Raw genomic sequence first — 19,770 nt, 5'->3', positions numbered from 1 at the left:
GTTGCTCAAAAAGTAAAACAGGGACCTAACACCTGCCAGTTTGTAATGAATAAGAAGTCCTCAAATTAAAGTGGTAAACTTAAATTGCTGCTGCTAGGTAGTACACCTCTTGTACCAAACAGTACCAAAAAATGTATTGACGTTATTGGAAAGTTAAAAGTGGTAAATAATTCTAGCCTAACTAGCCACGCGGACTCGGGTAATCTTATAAAATTAGTTCTAATATTTTAATAAATTTAGACTATTTTTTAAATTAGTTCTAATATTCTAAGAATTCTAGCCTAACTAGTTTTGTAATGGCAACCACATTCTTAAAAGCTACTAATATCATCAAAATCGAGGATAATCAATTTTGACCTCGCAAACCCTCCTCTTTTTTATCAATTTTTATACGCATCCCATAAACTTTCAAAGATCCATTTTTAACCTGAAAAGACTTTTCAACAGAGGACATCTTGGAATAGCTCAACAAGGTTCTTCATTGTTTTCTAAAAACATATTTTCTTGTATTGGTCTCATGAAATTCTAAATAATCGTGTCACTGCTTATAGTTAATTAAACTTAGTTATTATCTGATCTTTTTTGTATAACTTGATCCTAATCTTAATGACTGTATCAAAAGAAGTTGAAAATTCACATAAGAATATATAGTTGAGAGAGAGATTAATTTTTTTAAGATGAGAGAGGCCGAATCCTATGTTTATAAAATATGTTTTAAATATTTTAGCAGTACTGTACATAAAAGGGGATAGATTTGGTTGATTTTTCTTGAAAAAGTAAGTAAATCTAGTTAAATAAGAGAATATAAACTGATAAAACCCGACTTTTCATGTAATTCAAGGACAAAAAGATAAATGAAAGTCCTTTAAAGAAGTTCAATCTAATTTATATTCGTTGGATTAAACTCACAGCATGTAGTTTTCTCAAGAAAAAAAAAAGAAAGTTCATAGGGTTTAGGGCTGTGAAATAAAAAGAAAATACCTTGCAATATCTTAGAATTTGAATCTAAAACACCTGAATTTTAAGGAAACAATTCCTTATTAATGGCATACCCAAAAGATCCATCTAGTAACATCGGCCTTCCATGGACAAACACAAAGTGAAAAGGAAAATAATATATGGTCACCTGTGACATTTTGAAACCAATTAAGTAAATCCATGAGACTAAAAAGCTCGATAATCATTATGGAATGATTAGTCACAAATTGTGGCTACTTATGTTTTCCCACTACTCTGGAATGTAATATATTATAATATATAGTATTATCTTATCGTTGATTACATGAGTTTTCTCAGCATATTAATACCTGACAAAGATGGACAAAAGACAACGATGTCATTATATTTTGATACGAAGGAGGAAGGAAGGTGAAAAATAAAAACAGTAAAATCTAAGATCCACAGAGCCACGTCAACATCCAGATGTACTGCCACATCCAATGATACAGTGCCACCACATACACAATTAGGCGACAGGGACCTTGACCGGGTACCTGTCAATTGAGTCAATCCACGGGTTACCCTTTGACTCACCAGCTGGAATCTTCCTCAGTGCTTTCCAAACCGCACTGTTGCACTTGAAACCCGACCCGAATGCAATCTGCCATACCCGGTCTCCCTCCGAGACCCGACCCTTTGCCTCCGCGTAAGCCAATTCATACCACAAGGAACTACTCGATGTATTGCCAAACCTGTGCAAAGTCATTCTCGATGGTTCCATGTGCCAATCACTGAGTTGCAAATTCTTTTGCATCTCGTCCAAAACAGCTCTACCCCCAGCATGGATGCAGAAATGTTCAAAGGCGAGCTTGAAATCAGGTATGTAAGGCTTAACCTTAGCTTTCAACAGCTTTCTTCTAACGAGTGTGACAAAAAACTTGAATTGTTCGCTTAAAGGCAGTACTAAAGGACCTAGTGTAGTGATATTCGTTTTCAATGCATCGCCAGCTACCGCCATTAATTCACGAGCTAATGACACCCCGACATTTCCTTTACCGTCCTCTCTTTGATAGACACACCGGTAGTTCTTGTCATCTGCTCCTTTGTGGATTCGAACCGTGTGGACCAGCTGGTACTTGGACCGGGCACGCTCCCGTGCCTTGTTCGAGAGTAGAACAGCAGCAGCCCCCATGCGAAATATGCAGTTGCATAATAACATTGACCTATCGTTACCAAAATACCAGTTAAGAGTTATATTTTCAGTGCTTACCACGACAGCATACGTATCGGGGTTTGCTTTGAGTAGATCTTTAGCGAGGTCAGTAGAGATAAGCCCTGCACTGCAACCCATGCCACCAAGATTGTAACTCTTGATATTCGTTCTAAGCTTGTAGTGATTCACTATCATTGAAGACAGAGACGGTGTGGGATTAAACAAGCTGCAATTCACGATAAGGATACCAATATCTCTTGGCTCAACTCCGGTTTTGCTAAAAAGAGCATCTAGTGCACCAAACATGACCGATTCGGCCTCGTACCGGGCTTCTTCCATGGACAAATTAAGTGGCTGAGACGATAATCCTCTTGAGATATATGTTTCTTCGCCAAGACCGGACCGGGTTGATATCCTTCTCTGAAATCGAAGAGTCTCATCGTCAATTGTCCCGAGTTCTTTTGCCATTTTTAAAATTGTCTCGATCGACGTTTTACGCTCGTCTTCCGGCCGTTTGTAGCATGCAAAGTCGACTAGATACACTGGCTTGGACCGTTTAGTCCAAAAGACTGCAAGAAGAAAGAGCAAGATGGCTGAACCGGCAAGTCTTGTGGTCACATCGAAGTCATGAAGGGATTGGGTCCTCCATAATTCATAAAACCGGTCTAGTTGTAGACCAGTGAATTGAACAAGTGTGGCTATAAATAAAGGTACAACTATGAGAAACATGAGAATGGTAGCAGGGTTACAAGAGTAGCCATAACCTAACATGACGTATTTGAGCCTCACGGACTGTAGAAAGTCCGGCAAACGCTGACGGATTTTGATAACGGCGGAGGAGTTCTTAAGGGCCATTTCCGCTGTGAGTCTCTCCTTATCCATCTCTACACAATCCATTTTGTGTGTACGGGCGTGAGTGTTTCTCTCTGTTTTTGTTTTGCTTTTTTGACATAAAATGGATGAGAGGCATTGCTTATTTATAAACAAAAGTCTATAAGAAGCTGGCATAAATCGGATTTTAAAAAAAAAATTATCACATGAAATTAAAATTTTTAATAAAACAATATCATTTTAAAAAATTAATCAATTATAATTAAGATAAAATTCAAAAACAAATTCCAATTAAAATCTTAAAAAAGTATTATTAAGATAAAATTTTATCACAGTTTCATCCACAAAATTCATACTATCTCACCAAAACCTTTTACTTTCATATCATTTCACCATTTATTTGCATTTTACATGCTAATTACACAGTTTATCCACATAAATCACCCTCCAAAGAATAACAAAATGCTAAACTAAAAGAAAGCCCTACGCGTCCAGGAACAGCTAGGTGGCACTAGCTAGCTAGAGGGAGGAAGCGAGACAAGGCCAGTAAAACCCTATGTATAGAATGCGGCTGCCCCGGGCTCAACTTGTAACTCGCTTATCTTAACATAACTTGAGTTAGGTTCCATGGTAAATTATTTATTTTATTAAAACAATAATGTTGTAGCATTATTTTTTTTAAAAAAATAAAACTTAGATTAACTCATCAATGCATTAAAATGTCCAATTCATAACTCAAACCTTATATCAAACCAACTATGAGCAAGGCTATAGCGTATTGACTACAGGAAAGGTGGGATGATATTCTTGAATTTATGGTGAGTAGTTTTTTTTTTTTTTTTTTTTAAAGGATGGAGAGCTCAACAACCACGCATGGGAATCGATAAAAGCAATGAAAACAGTACATTCAATTGTGAGTCCGAAATTTCCATACCTGGATTAGGAAATGTTGGTCACTGTTTTGTTATTGGAAGTGGGGGCAATTATTGTCCCATGTCCATGAGAGAACGACGGGAGGTTTCTTCCAAGTAATAACCTAGCTAGAGAGGAGTCTGAGTCCCTCATTTATTCCTTTTCTTTTGTGTTTTTTATTTACTTTTTAGGGTTTTGCGAGCAAATTCATTGGAAATCACTACACTAATTTTTGTGAGCAAAATAAACATGACAGGATGCGAGATATGCAGAAGTTCACGAGGATCGATCGGAATCAACCTGCTAAACAAACATGTCTGAAAATAGTTCACAGCAACGAGTCAACGTGTAAAAAATAGTGAATACAGCAGAAAACAAGGCAATAAAGGTGAAGGCTATCAGATCCAGGAGTAGGGAAAAGAAAAGGCCATGAATAATGGGGAGGAGGGTGTCTGGCCTGTTCGGAGAACAATAAATAAGAGGGTCAAACAACTGAGTTGGCCGCGGGTAATTGAATAAATTCCATGGATGTGGATTATATAAGTTGGCCGCGGGTAATTGAATGTGAGTTTATAATTTCAAAGGGTGTTGAGAATTTAGTTGAATCATCACAATTTTTCTTTTTCTTTTTCTTAGCTTATAATTATTTTTATTTTGATTTTCAATGTTAGGAGAAGTAGATTAGTTTCCATACAAATAAAAAAGATAAACCATATAGAACTTCCGTAAAAACTCAAAATATCATAAATTACTGAGGAAAAAAAATTATATGCCAACAATCCCAAAACAAATTCAAATATTTTATTTTTCCGAGGTTCCACTCATGAGAAATTAAAATTGACATATGAGAGTCACGTGCACTTATAAAAATATATTTATTAAATAGAAAAATGAATTTGAATAATAATAATAATAATAAAATTAAATTACCCAAATAATTATTCTATATTAAACGTAAGTTGTTGAGCAAAACTCTACAGTAAAAATCATATATTAGATATTGTAGTAGTCACTGTTTTTTAATTATTTTTTACTTAAAAAAATTGAATTAATTTTTTAAAATGGTTGTTTTGATGTATTAATGTTAAGAATTAAAAAACTTAAAAAACTTTCATTTTAATTTTTAAAAAATAAGTTTGATCGCATTATTTCACACTAACTAAACTCACTTTAATTATGCGAAATTAAATTCTTATGAAGACGCATTGAATTTTCCAACCTCACGCTATAGAGCATTAAAAAATATTAAAATAACAGTCATGTTGAACTTGATGAGGTTGAGAACTTATTATGATGAGATAACTTCTTACACATGAAGATGAGGTGGTTGAGATTGACAGAGGTGGCTGGATTCGACAAAGCACATGCAGAACCAGCTTTCGGTCGTTCCGTATTTAAAAAAAAATGATTTTTTTTTTTAATTTTAAATTAATATTTTTTTATTTAATGTCTCTTTTTTTCCCGATGACTTTCCCCTCTGCTCTCTCATCACACAGGGATCCAAACACAAACAAGATAAAGTTTAGGGTTTCAACATAAAATCCTCCAATAATAGAGATCAAATGTGTAAGAATTTGAAACTCTAGGTATCAAGTCGTGGTTTTTTTTTCACGCTTCTTAAATAGTAAAAATAAGATGCATGCTTTTTTCTTAATCCTGGTCCTTATTGTTTGAAGTTTTCCAACAATAAATTAAACCTTTTTTTTTTCTTCATAAAATTGATGTATAATTCATAGACGAAACACTTTCAGATACCTTGCACATGCAACTCAGCATACCAGGCTTCACAATTCCGTTGATGTTGTAGTAATCTAAAGAACAACCTTATGTTTTGCTGATGGAGAGAAGAAAAGAACAAAGAACAATAATCACGATGGAAAGAACTAAAGAAAGAAAGAACTCAGAACTTTTACTGATTAAGGTTAAAGAACAAAGAGCAGAATTGTGTTGTTAGTTACTGCCATCCCAAGTCTTTATTTATAAAGAAAAAGAGAAACAAAATTTGAATGGAAAACAATAACAAGAAACGTGTCTGCCTTCTTCTCCTTTATTTAAGGAGATGATTACAAGTTAATTCAATCCTAGATAATCTTAACAAAGAAATCAAAAGCATATCCTACACTAGATAATAGTCTCAGCTAAAACAAAGAAATAATACAGCAGTGAATTACTGCTAAGTCTTCTGCTAGCTTAGGTACCAAGCTTCAACACTCCTCCTTGGTTCCAAAGCTAGTCATTCCAATTCTTGCCCTTAGATCTTCAAACCTGGTTTTACCTAACGGTTTGGTGAAAAGATCTGCTAGTTGATCTTCAGAAGTGCAGTAGCATAGTTCCAGTTCTCCTTCTTGTTGAAACTGCCTAATTGCATGAAACTTGATCTTCATGTGCTTGGTTTTATCATGGAAGATAGAATTTTTAGAAATGGCTATAGCTGATGTATTGTCACAAAACAATGTTGTGGGATTGTGTTGATTGCAGTCTAAGTCACTTAGCATCTTCCTCAGCCATATTAGTTGTTTTGCTGCTACATAAGCAGCTATATATTCGGCTTCTGCAGTAGAATGTGCCACCACCAATTGTTTCTTTGAATTCCAGCAAAACATACTCTTTCCCACAGCAAAACAGTAGCCTGACGTGCTCATCATTCCTTCATCACTTCCTCCCCAATCACTGTCTGAAAAACCAACAAGATTGATTGAGCTGGACTTCACAAAGTGTATGCCAAAACCTGCAGTCCCTCTTAGATATCTTAATACTCTCTTAGCTGCCACAAAGTGATTTTGACTTGGCTCTTGCATGAACCTGGAAAGATAATTCACAGCAAATTGAATGTCAGGACGTGTGGCTGCTAAATACAACAAACTCCCAATTAGACTCCTGTAGATTTTCCCATCAGCTTTTGGTGAGCCATCCTCTTTCATTAGCTTCTGCCCCTGTATCATAGGAGTGCTTACTGGCTTGCAATTGTTCATTGCAAAACTGTCCAGTATTTTCAAAGAAAAACGTTTTTGACAAAGAAAGTAACCTTGATCAGTTTGGGTTACTTCCATTCCTAAAAAATAAGTCAACAAACCAAGTTCATTCATCTCAAACATGTCTTTCATATTGGTTTTGAATTCCTCTACAAGCTGCTCCTTATCCCTTGTGATTAGTAAATCATCAACATAAATTGATACAATTAGTTTATGTCCCGCATCATGCTTCACATATAAAGTTACCTCATTCATGCTCCTGTTAAATCCCAAGCTTAAGAGATGATTATCCAACCTGCTATACCAAGCTCTAGGAGCTTGTTTCAATCCATACAATGCTTTCTTCAGTAAATAAACCTTGTTTGTTGAATTAGATTTTTCAAAACCAACAGGCTGCTCAACATAAATCTCTTCATCTAGCACACCATTCAAAAATGCAGATTTAACATCCAATTGAAATATATACCAACCGTTTTGTGCTGCTAGAGCAAGCAGGAGTTTCATTGTTTCATGTCTGGAAACTGGAGCAAAGGTTTTTATGAAGTCAATCCCTGCCTCTTGTGAATATCCTTTCACTACAAGTCTGGCCTTATGCTTGTTGATCTTTCCATCTGCATTTACTTTTGTTTTGAAAATCCATTTCACTCCAATCACCTTCTTATGAGCTGGTCTGTCAACTAGCATCCATGTTTGATTCTTGTCTATCATTGCAAGCTCCTCCTTCATTGCTGCTATCCAAACTTGAGAGTTCATGGCTTCTTCAACATTTACTGGTTCTATCTCGGCTACATTGCACCTGCTATAGATATCTGATAAAGATCTTGTCCCTCTTACTGGTTGATCATCACTGTTTTCTGCAGCATCCAAGTCAGTTTGTTGCTCAATATTCCCAGCAACATCTGTTTGTTGATCAATCATGTTTGCAGCATCCAACTCATCTTGTTGCATCGGTTTTGATTCTTCATTTGATGAATTTTTCCAGTTCCAAGCTGCATTTTCTACAACTTTGACATCTCTAGCAACCACCACTTTGTTAACATTCAAATCATAGATTTTATAAGCCTTAGAATTTGTACTATAGCCTATAAGAATCCCTATATCAGCCTTTTGATCAAGTTTCCTTCTTCTGACTTCAGGTTTCAGAACATAACAAATACTTCCAAACACCTTTAAATGATCAATACTGGGTTTAAAACCATACCAGAGTTCATAAGGAGTTTTATCTGCCAAAACTCTTGAAGCCATTCAGTTTATAAGGTATGCTGCTGTGTTTACTGCTTCTGCCCAGAAGTTCAATGGCAACATCTTCTCATAGAGCAAGCATCTAGCCATCTCCATCAATGTTCGGTTTCTTCTTTCACTTACACCATTCTGTTGTGGTGTGTAGGGAACAGTCAGCTGGTGTTTAATCCCTTCTTTTGCAAGGTATGCTTCAAATTGTCTAGAGGTATACTCTCCTCCATTGTCAGATCTCAAGGTCTTCAATTTGTTTCCTGTTTCTAGTTCAACTGCTGTCTTGAACTTAACAAACTCAGCAAACACATCAGCTTTGGATTTTAGAAAATAAACCCAGCAATACCTGCTAAAATCATCAATAAACAGAAGAAAGTACTTTGAACCATTTAATGATTCATTATGCATAGGTCCACACACATCTGTGTGTACAAGCTGAAGTTTAGATACTGCCCTGTATGCATTTTCTGGAAAAACAGTTCTGGTTTGTTTTCCCAGCTGACAAGCCTCACATATAGTTTGCTGCTCCTGAATATTTGGCAACCCGTGAGCCATCTGCTGGTCAGCCATTCTTTTTAAAGTAGCATAATTGAAGTGTCCCAGCCGTTTGTGCCAAAGAACAGATTCCTTGCACTCATAAGTATTAGCACTTAAACACACTTCATTCCAATTAACATTAAAGCTTCTGTTCATCATTTTTTCAGACAGTAAAAGCATTCCATTTCTATCTTTAATGTCACACACTCCATCATTAAAAACTATTGAATATCCAGATTCAATCAATTGACCCACACTAACTAGATTTTGGTTGATCTTAGGCACATAAAGAACATTTTTAAGAATTTTTGTACCTGACAGTGTTTCTACTGCAATTGCTCCTTTTCCTTCAACTTTCACACAGTCTCCATTGCCAATTCTGACTTTAGACAAGTAGCTTCTATCCAAGTCTCTGAATAAGCTTAAGTCTGTTGTCATATGATTAGTGCAGCCGCTATCAATGAGCCATGATGAGTCCTTTGTCTCTGCTGAATTACATATGTCCTGAACTGTGACCATGAATAGAAGTTCTTCTTTGACTTCTGAACAATCGGCTACTTGTGCTTGTTGTTCAGTTTCTATTTTATTTTTGCAGAATCTTTGAATGTGACCAAATTGCTTGCATTTTCGGCATTGAGCATTCTTGAGCCAACACCAGGCTTCAAAATGATTGGTTTTCTGACAGTATTTGTAAGCAGGAAAATGTTCTTTCTTCTCTTTCCCCCTCATGAAACTGTTATTGTTGTTCTGTTGCCAGTTAGTAGATTTCCAGTCTCTCCCTTTTTCTCTTTTTCCTTCTTGATTATTTCTGAAGATGTTCTTAGCCCGACCCTTATCCTTGTAAACTGCAACAAGAGCTCCTTCACTTGATCCTTCTTGTCTATATGCTTGCCTTTGCTCAACAGCTTGCAATGCATTCACCAATTCTTGCAGGCTTATCTCAGAAAAATCTTTAGAATCTTCTAAAGAACAGATTTTATGTTCAAACTTTTCTGGCAAACTCACCAGGACTTTCTCTACAATTCTAGAGTCTGGAAACTCTTCTCCCAAGAGTCTTACTTGATTCACAAGTTTTGAAATTTGAGAAGAGAAATCTTTGATGCTCTCATTTTCTTTCATCTTCAGACCTTCGAATTGTCTTCTCAGATTCAGAATCTGCATCATTCTTGATTTCTCATCACCATGGAACTCTGCTTTTAATTTATCCCATGTTTCCTTGGCAGATTTGCATGCCATGATCCTCGTGAAGATGTCTTCACTTACAGCATTATGAAGACAAGAAAGAGCTTTGAATCTCTTTGCCTTTTCTTCATTAAAGAACTTCATCTGTGCAATTGTGGGATTGTTCCCTAGAGGAGTAGGTTGCCTATCACTTTCCACTATCTCCCATAAATCAAGAGCTTTGAGATAGGTTTTCATTTTTACAGCCCACACACCAAAGTTCTGCCCCGTAAACAGTGGTGTTTTTGCTGGAAAATTTGCAGAATCCATTGCTTAAAAAAAAACTCACTTAATCTCTCGTGTTTCACTCACAAACCCTTCAAAGCAGAAAGCTTTGATTTAACCTTACTATTCTCTCGTGTTTTCACTCACAAACCCTTCAAAGATCCTAAGGATACTCTGATACCAATTGTAGTAATCTAAAGAACAACCTTATGTTTTGCTGATGGAGAGAAGAAAAGAACAAAGAACAATAATCACGATGGAAAGAACTAAAGAAAGAAAGAACTCAGAACTTTTATTGATTAAGGTTAAAGAACAAAGAGCAGAATTGTGTTGTTAGTTACTGCCATCCCAAGTCTTTATTTATAAAGAAAAAGAGAAACAGAATTTGAATGGAAAACAATAACAAGAAACGTGTCTGCCTTCTTCTCCTTTATTTAAGGAGATGATTACAAGTTAATTCAATCCTAGATAATCTTAACAAAGAAATCAAAAGCATATCCTACACTAGATAATAGTCTCAGCTAAAACAAAGAAATAATACAGCAGTGAATTACTGCTAAGTCTTCTGCTAGCTTAGGTACCAAGCTTCAACAGATGTTTCCGATTCCCGGGAAACAATATGCACTCATAAGCCCAAGCATCATATATTTTACAAGTAATTCTTATGGCACTCATAAGCCCTAGCAACATATATTTTACAAATTTCCTTGGCCAAATCATATAAAATATGTTTTCTTCTTTCCATCGTCTATTTTCGGATTTCTTCAACTGGGCATTGAAATCCTTGTGGGATTTTACTTTCAATTCTCTAATATTGGATTTATGAACCACCACGGAGAAAAAACACAGGAGGAAGAGGTAAGGAAAACCACTGGTTCAATGGTAACAGGTCCGATGAGAGATTTCAATAAATTCCATTAAATAGAACCTCTTGGAACTCACAAGAGCCATCTTTTAAATTCTTCCGTTCCAAATGGAGGGTTTCTCCCATTGAATGGACCATCATCAAGTTGAAAAACCTCGATTTATTCAGGTCAGGAAATGAATGCAGAGTGAGCAAAAAAGAAGAGGAAAAGGATGAATCGCCGGTGGGGGCGGGGGGGCGTTGCAGGAACAAGGGTCCATTTTTGGGAGCTCCAATTCCAATTCTCCCTACCACCACGCCAACCGATCAAAACTTTTACATTGCGTACACTCTCAAATATAATGCGCAATGAGCTAAAACAAATACCAAGAATGAGTAAAGGGCTGGACCCAGCAGGAAAGGTTCTGCTATGACCTGAACAAGAGAATCGCGTGTCAATTAAATGTGCACTCCATACAGGCTTACGCACTTGTGTAGAAGCACAGAGAGTTTACCTTAATCCTTCTATAGTTTGATCAGATTTCCAGACTACATCCTTTAAACCTGACGAGAAACTCTTGTAGAACTGCCACATGATAAGAGAAATGTATGCTATATTAGTCAACCACAGACTTGGCCTGCTAAAATTCTTCCATCCTATCCACAACGAATTCTTTACTTCATTTTTCATTTTTCATTTTTCATTTTTTTTTTTTTTTGGTTTCCGATATAAAAAAAATAGAATGTTGACATACGTTGTGAAACTCCAGCGTATCACCGCCAATTTTCCGGAGCTCCACCATGTGCAAAGAGGGAGCTACCTCAAACACCTGGAAGTCCACAAGCAACAAGTTGTCAACTACCATGTGTGGCATCAAATACTTGAAAGTTGAAATGCACAATCATTAGCCTACATAGTTCTGATTGGGTGCCAGAGAACCATTCAATAATTGAAATGATACTTGAGGCTTTCAGTTAAGCTGAACCTGGATTGTTAGTTAGAACAAGGTCTAATGGCTAAAAATTTCAATGAGAATAAGCTCTCGGAACTCCTGTTAAACCAACAGTGCAGACAGGAGTACCTTTATCGGTCCATAGCCAGAAGTGGCTGAACATCCGAAATGCAGCACACGACTGAGTGCTTGCATAAAACACAATGGATTTATCATTTTTTTTAACCAAAACCCTGTGATTCACACTAAAGAATGGCTTTGAACACGCATTAACATGTGGCCAACATTGATGAGAGAAAAAAAGGACTGCCCAGAAGATGCACAAAAACAAATAAAATCCATGCTACAAAAAAAATCAGGAAAAAAAAAAAAAACAGATTCCTACTAATTGCCGTGTAAGATGCGGGACATGCATTTTCATAACTGAGAAAGTTAGCATGTAATTGCCTTGCATTATAACGTGGACAGACACCTTTTCTTTTCTTTAAAGAGAAGGATAAGACAGTCGTGAGTACTCAAACATGATTGTGAAATTACATATGTCGGGGGTTTGGAGAATATAATATCAACAATGAGGTTTAAGAGCAAGGAAAAACATTATTCTTCATATGTTATAAGTTACTGTTTACTTCATCCTGAAGAGATTCAAAAGTATCATGAATTAACTCAATGTTACCTCAGTTGCTACAGAGAGTTGGCCCTTCCTCCCACCTTTGTCTCCTTTCAGCTTCATCTGGAATAGTTTGGAAATGAAGGCATTCAATTTAGATAACAGAATTATAATGTAAAAGCTAGCTGTTTAGGTAAATGTTGGTTAAAAAAGGAGGGACATGGAAATTGAAAGAAAGGAAATTAAAATGCATAAACATAACTGGAGGGAGAAAACTTTACCTTGTAGTTTCGTTTGTCAACATTAAACCCCAGAGGCTTTGCAGCTTCCTCAATTCTAGACATAATTTCATTTGCGGGGCTATGAGAAGCAATACGGGTTTCTCGTTTCACAACACCCTAGAACAAACAAAGAGAGGCAACTCAGGTAGCAATAACGAGCTTTAACTCATTAGAAAAGAAAGATCAGAGGATAGACGGCATAAAGTAATCACTAATTATCTATACAGATATGGAGATGGTTGAGTCAGGACCAATTCAAACCAAGGGCCAAAAGGCTTCATACTCTTAAACCAAAATATAAACGGCAAGTGCATAAACATCGCCTTGGCAAAACCATGCCTTTCCAATTTTCAAAACTTTGCCACCATGATATGTCACTGTCACATTTGTGGTACCAGGAATTTAATATTTTAAAAGCAATGAAAGAATTCTAGTTATACATACTGCCTGCTTCCCGAACAAATTCTCAAGGCTAAATCCCTGTGTCTTAGAAATAAGCTCGAATGCATTCATCGACGCAGGTTTCTTCTTCTTTTCTGTAACAAGATGTTCCTGCAAAGTAAATAACTAGAATTAGAATTGTTCTGCTAATGTATTGCCATTCCGGGTTGAATGCATTGTTGGTTTACTATTAATGCCGTGAACACAAACCAAAGACCAAAAAAATCCAGTGCCAAGATTTGAACACAGGGATTAAACATTTTGAATGATATTTCTACACGGATCTGCAGAAGGTTTGGTCCTAGCACACATTGTATTTATGCCTTGTCTAAGGTAAATTAGTTAGCTTTTGTGATTAAAATTCTAACCTGCGAATCATTAAAAACAGCATCAACATCATCTACATTTACATGCTCTTCCTGCTCGAATTGTGGTGGCTTGTATCCTTTCTTGAACCATTCATCTTCTATGATCTCAGCAACTGTTATCCTCTGTGGCAGATGTAATCATGATATTAGTGACTATAAGCATCCAATTAAGACAAGAACAAAGTCATGAGGTATTGCATTAAGTATTTTATAGGCTAATCTCTAATGACGCTACTAACACAAGTCCAGCAGAAAACTCAAAATGTGCAAGTAGTATTTAATGTTCATCCAACAAAGAGAGGGATAGAGATCTCACTGTAAGAGGCTCTGGGTCAAGAATACGCTTTATCAGTTTCTTTGCACCAGATGAAAACCAAGATGGAAATCTGAAATCAGCACTGCAGATCTGAAATTACTTTCGGACATGTATTAGTATGTATAAGAAAATTCTCTTGACTTGTAATCGTGAAACCAAAGCTCAATTTTACTTACTTTTAAGTATAAGGCCATAAGACTTGTCTCATCAAAAGGCAAGTATCCAGCCATAAGTACATAGAGAATGACACCACAAGACCATACATCAGATGCTGTGCCATCATAACCTTTGTCTTTGAGAACCTGGAAAGAAAAATAACATATGCTATCAATATAGTGCAGTAATGCATCATTCCGGGAATTCTATTTCCGCCAAATTAAAGGTGAAATACCTCTGGTGCGACATAATTTGGTGTTCCACAGGCAGTGTGAAGCAGCCCATCACCCTAAAATTAGAAAAATAGTAAGACAAATGCCTGCCTTCATTATTGTATGTTGCAGAAAAAATCTATTTCCAGTCATAAGCTTTGAATAGTTATCAGTTTCTATAATTCAAGAGAACGAGGCCAGAGTCTACATTTACAGAAAGTGTATTTTCATAATGTAAATGGTAGGAAATATGCAATAAATCCAAGTATCAAATAGCACATTTCTTGAATTGATCCACTTAGAGAAAGCTGATCCTTACAACATAAACCTACAGGATAGGATGTAAGCAACAATCAAATCATGCTTACCTGCAATTGTTGTGACAGTGCACTCAATCCAAAATCCGAGACTTTAAGAACACCGTGTGAATCAAGAAGAAGGTTCTCAGGCTGCAAAATGCAGAGTAGCCATTAGTGATAAACAACCAAACTCCTAGTTGAACGAGGCAGGAATCAAATATATTTCTCGACACATGCACCCATTATCAGAAAAATGAATTTAGAAAATTAAGGAAGTTTGGCAAACCTTCAGATCTCTATGGAAAACGCCTCTACTGTGGCAGTAATCCACGGCATTAATAAGCTGCTGGAAATATCTCCTGGCTTCATCCTCTCTAAGTCTCCCATGCTTAGCCTAGGAGCAAGGGGACAATCAAACACTCCTAATTTTTTTAATAAATCAGAGAAACTAGCTCAAGCAAAAAATTAATTTCTTACAATCTTGTCAAAGAGCTCTCCTCCGTCAACAAACTCGATAACAATGTAAATCTTAGTTTTGCTTGCCATGACCTGCAAGCAAATCCACAAGTAGCAAAGTAAGTCAGTCGCATTCATAAAAATTTCAATAAACTTTTCCTTTTTTCAAAAAAACAAAATTTACGTACCTCAAAAATCTTGATGACATTGGGATGTTTAATCAGCTTCATTGTTGATATTTCTCTTTTTAACTGCCAACAAAAATTAAAACAACACAACCATTTTTCTTAATCATTGGTCTAACATTAATGAATAATCATAATTAGAACATAATATACTCCTGGTTCACACAGTACAGAAACTAACAAAACAGAACTCGATATAAAAAATAAATCAAAATGAATATTATTAGAACCTGTTCAACCATCTTGTGACGGAGGACTTGCTCACGGTCGAGAATTTTAATGGCAACAACATCACCGGTTTCAACATTTTTAGCGACCTTGACCTTGGCAAAGCTGCCTTCACCTATCGTCTTCCCTAGCTCGTACTTACCTACTCGTGTTCTCGTCCCCTGTACCTTAGCACTCATGATTATTTATTTTTTGTTAATAGAGATTGAAATCGTCCGATCAACTACTGACTTCGTTTTTGTTGTGGTTGTTGTATATAAACGGAGTGGCTTTTGTTTGGATCAGAAGAAGAAGGAAGAGAGGAGGGAAATTTCGAGGATGGTGCGATACTGCAGAAGAGATAACGCGGGTCCCTGAGCAGAGAGGAAAGAATATTCTTATACGTAAAGTAATCTACCACCATTCAATCCAAATATCAATGTTTCTGTGTCTGAAAATTTTTTATATAATTTTTGCTTCTTTTTTTTTTAATGAGTTGTATGGTTATATGATAAATATTTTTTTAAAAAAATATATTTTTTATTTTTTCAAATTTATGTCCCATACGTTAAACGTGTCGTGTCATCCTAGTTATCAAAAATTAACCTGCCGTTTACTCTTTTTTATGCTCTCAACTCAAGGCAAGGACCTCATAGATAGTGTTTATAAAATTCATACCATTTAATTTAAATCACGTAACTTTCAATTTAAATATATAATTTTTTATTTTTTATTTTTAAAATCAATCTAATAAACATTATTCATCGTAATTAAATAAAGAATCATTAATATAATTCTCAAAACCAATTTACTCTCACCTTTTTCTATCAGTTAAAAAAGATTACCGTATCAAGGAAAATCCACACGTGTGCCTGTCACATTTTCACTAAACAATAATGGGGGGGGACAAAGTAGGCTGGTACATGTGCTGAATGGACATCACGCGTAATAGGGGGGACCATCACAAAGACGAAGATAACTGAAAGGCAGATACTTGGAATGATAACTCACAATGCAATTTTGTCTTGTTTCAATAATGGAGAAATTCCAGAGGTTTTTAGTCACTCTCCGATGGGGAATTTGTTGACCGCGAGCATCCCCTGTCCTTTACTTTCTTTTTATTGCGTTTTTTTTCTTAATTAAAATAATATTTTTTCTTATTTTTTTCAAATTTATTCTTAACATGATTGAAAATATAAGAAAATCAATTTAAAATAAACAAAATCAATTTTAAAAAAATAATAATGTAAAACGTGAAAAGAAACCTTTGATTTTTTAATATTGATTTACATTCCATGTGCGGTTTCATCAGGGTACTCTCCTCGACGAACTTTGGCCACTCGTTCTTGAGTGGAGACGGATTTCTCGTGACCACCACTGCGATGATAAAATGTGACCCAGAAGAAAAGAGAGTGAGAGTAGGCCTACGTGGTGGTGGTCGACCAAAACGAATCTGAGGTGTTTATGTGACTGTAATTATCGGACTCGACAAGAAGATGCATGACGATGTAACGTACTAGGTTGAATTGTTGTGAATTTGGCCTAATTTAGTTGAGCAAATGCTATGTAACAATAAATTGTACAATTCTTTTTACGCCAACTGGTGTGACAAGTAAGTTTTTTTTGTATCATTCTAGACCTAACCTGGTTCTATACCTAAGTTCATTTCTTATTACTTACCATATTTGTTGTCAAGTATGAAGTTTTATATGACTTGTTTGTGTAGACCCTCTTCAGTTACTAGGCCTGGAATAGCTCCTTGAGGGATGACTAAGCGTAGACCCAAAGGGACCGGACTAGATCTGCTAGTTTTCTAACTGGTTGCCAATTATATAAGACAATCTTGCTGAGCTTGCTTGGCCCAGGCTTGGCTTACGTGTACATTAGGGGTTGCTTTGAACCGGAAAGGCATATTACAAATGGGCTTCCATTCTGCAAAGGGATATTACACCAGCAGGCCAAGGCCCAAGTTCCTTGTTTTAAGAGTTCGTAGCCTTTGGTAATTTGTCCTCCTCTTCTCCGTCTATTATCCGAAAGATTCGAAACTAGAGCCAATCAGCTGTTTATAATCAACTTCAAAAAATAATGGAGCTTGTTGTACTTGTTAAGGATCGGGTGGAATTAGTTTTCTTCTCTTTTTTTTCCAAGTTATGTTCTAGCATAAGTTCTAGCCGTAGATTAAACTAATTCATTATCTTGAGCTACACCGCTGGCTTCTTTTTTTTCAAGTATAAAAAAGTTATATCTAAGCATTGATATTGGATTTTTTAAAAGAAAAAAATAATAATCATTAATGCAAGATTTTACACATATTGAATGACACCTTTAATCATTAATACAAGATTTAACATGATATATTTTTTAATATTAAAATAGTAATATATTAAAAATATATATATTAATATAATTACATATTGAAATGTTCCAAGTCAACTCGAATTAACTATTTAAATTTACAATTCAGGTTATAAAATCATAATAATTTTATAAAAAATGAATTAAAATAAATAATGATATCCAATCTCAATGTAACTCAGTGTTGAAATATAAAATTAAAAATAAAAATACTCAATTAAAAAATATTAAAAAAAACTCAAGTGAATATAAATTAATTTGTTAATCAAATAACTCATGTCGTCCATCCTATTTAGATTTAATAATTTTTTATTTTTTTAATTATTTCTTATTTAATTACACAAGAATGTATGACTTTTTTTCTATCAAATTAAAAAACAAAAACAAGAATAAACGTAATAGGAGTATAGGATTGAAAAACAAAATAACATGTTTTTTAAGTCAAATAATAAAAAGTTTTTTTAGGTCAAATAAAAAAAGATGTTTAAATAACAAGCGATGATTTTTTTTTTTAATAAAATAAGACTTTAAAGGGCTTAAAATACATTAAGTAAAAAAAAAAAAAAAGCAATGCTCTAGATCTGGCGATGAATAGAAACCAAGGCAAATTGTCAATTCACCCTCCCTAAATAAAGCAAAGCATCCCTAAATATAACTGACCAAGATGAAGCCTGTTACGGCAGTGCAGGCAAAATACATTTCGATCGGAGAAGAGCTCGGTATAAGTTATTCTAATACGTCCAGTGCAAAAGGTGCGGCTAAAGCCCTTCACGAATCGTGATATTTGGAGGTGAGTTTTAATTTATTTATTTTTGTTAAAATTTAAACAAATACATTAAATGATTCTTGACTTCTTATTAAATTTACATAATATATGAACATATTTTTTTTTATAAATATTATATATAAATAAAATATTAGTATATTCGTTACAAGTAGTTTTTTTTTTTTTTTTTTTAAAGGAAATAGAGATTATACCTTTTTCTTTTGAATTTTTTTTAACCTGAACCCAACTGTTTCCTGGAAACAAACAAGCCACGGGTCAAAAAATCCACAAAGTCATCAAATATTAAAAAGACAAATCGAATCTACCCCACATAGCTTCATCAATCAGTAGTAGCCTCCGACGTAATCCTTTTCTTCTTTAAATAAGTATTCATTTTACAGATGACAACTTCGATAAAAAAAGGCACGTCTGGTTATAGCTCAAATATCAGTCTTCTGTTATACCCAATTCACATAGACCAACACCTTTGTTCTTGCCTTCTTAGCAGGTCCTGTATATATATACATATATCACTGCTCGTCTCATTTTGCAAGCGGCTCTTTAATCTGTCTCTCTAACACCATATCAATTTAACAAAATCAATACACCTCCAATTCTCCTTCAAACCAAGGTAAGTTCTGCAGTTTGCTGTGCTTAATATATAGATGATGAATGGTAGTTCAATCTTTTTCTTCGTTCTTGAATTCCAGGGGATCCAGGCCCGATCAGTTGGTTTTGGTTGATGGGAGCATTCAAGAAAGAGAAGTATGAGGCAATCCAAGAGTGTTCCCAGAAGAAAGTGAAGGCATACATAATTTGTGTGTGGTCATTTTTGGTGAGCATGGCAGGAGGATTACTACTGCTTTGGTGGGATTTTGAATATCACCCTACAAACAGACAGCTGTGGATGGTGCCCTTCGGTCTCATTCTGTTTGTTACTCCGGTAATTGCTTGTTTCGCCGTTGTCGTCTCCGGGGCCTGTAATTATAAGGTAGATGATGATAACTCTCAGAAAACGAGTGGACTTGTTGTTTAGGTTAGGTGACTCAGTTGATGCTGAAAGAAACTATAAGAAATCGCAAGTGATTCGATACATGTGTGTTTCATTTGGTTACTTGTTAGACACTTTACTTGTAGGTTTTTACTCGTGCAGGATTTGCTTGCATACATGACACTGGTTTAAAGCAAGATTTTATGCTTCATGCCATTTTTCAGTTCTTAGGACTTTATATATATAG

The 19,770-nt window shown here is 35.4% G+C and overlaps 2 protein-coding genes and 1 long non-coding RNA gene across 3 annotated transcripts; 1 reads left to right on the top strand and 2 right to left on the bottom strand.

Annotated features, from left to right (window-relative positions):
- Nucleotides 1-1,092: 1,092 nt before the first annotated feature.
- LOC118041196 (3-ketoacyl-CoA synthase 1) lies at nucleotides 1,093-4,554 on the bottom strand. Its single transcript, XM_035048421.2, has one exon. It carries the CDS (start codon nucleotides 3,158-3,160, stop codon nucleotides 1,466-1,468), a length of 1,695 nt encoding a protein of 564 aa, XP_034904312.2. The 5' UTR covers nucleotides 3,161-4,554; the 3' UTR covers nucleotides 1,093-1,465.
- A 6,388-nt stretch (nucleotides 4,555-10,942) lies between these two features.
- On the bottom strand, nucleotides 10,943-15,805 carry LOC118041197 (CBL-interacting serine/threonine-protein kinase 9). Its single transcript, XM_035048422.2, has 15 exons — nucleotides 15,435-15,805; nucleotides 15,208-15,270; nucleotides 15,041-15,112; nucleotides 14,850-14,957; nucleotides 14,633-14,713; nucleotides 14,288-14,341; nucleotides 14,073-14,198; nucleotides 13,897-13,986; nucleotides 13,581-13,703; nucleotides 13,216-13,323; nucleotides 12,772-12,888; nucleotides 12,557-12,613; nucleotides 11,683-11,757; nucleotides 11,443-11,513; nucleotides 10,943-11,362 (listed from the first exon to the last, which is right to left on the bottom strand). Exons 1-15 carry the CDS (start codon nucleotides 15,609-15,611, stop codon nucleotides 11,356-11,358), a joined length of 1,329 nt encoding a protein of 442 aa, XP_034904313.1. The 5' UTR covers nucleotides 15,612-15,805; the 3' UTR covers nucleotides 10,943-11,355.
- Nucleotides 15,806-18,898: 3,093 nt separating this feature from the next.
- On the top strand, nucleotides 18,899-19,627 carry LOC118041198 (uncharacterized). Its single transcript, XR_004686263.2, has 2 exons — nucleotides 18,899-19,163; nucleotides 19,243-19,627. It is a non-coding gene; the product is annotated as an uncharacterized lncRNA (long non-coding RNA).
- The last annotated feature ends 143 nt before the right edge of the window (nucleotides 19,628-19,770 follow it).

The sequence above is a fragment of the Populus alba genome, chromosome 14 (assembly GCF_005239225.2).
Source record: "Populus alba chromosome 14, ASM523922v2, whole genome shotgun sequence".
In the NCBI taxonomy this organism is placed as follows: Eukaryota; Viridiplantae; Streptophyta; class Magnoliopsida; order Malpighiales; family Salicaceae; genus Populus; species Populus alba.
The sequence above is the reverse complement of the archived record's forward strand: the minus strand, read 5'-3'. Positions and strand labels throughout refer to the sequence as shown.

What these genes read in the sequence shown, in the direction of transcription:
- LOC118041196 (XM_035048421.2), bottom strand. Translation starts at nt 3,160, where the DNA reads ATGCCAGCTTCTTATAGACTTTTGTTTATAAATAAGCAATGCCTCTCA.
- LOC118041197 (XM_035048422.2), bottom strand. Translation starts at nt 15,611, where the DNA reads ATGAGTGCTAAGGTACAGGGGACGAGAACACGAGTAGGTAAGTACGAG. An exon ending in TTGACCCAGAGCCTCTTACA is followed by an intron (nt 13,704 to 13,896) that starts GTGAGATCTCTA and finishes CATCTGCCACAG; the next exon opens with AGGATAACAGTTGCTGAGAT. An exon ending in TTGACAAACGAAACTACAAG is followed by an intron (nt 12,614 to 12,771) that starts GTAAAGTTTTCT and finishes AAACTATTCCAG; the next exon opens with ATGAAGCTGAAAGGAGACAA.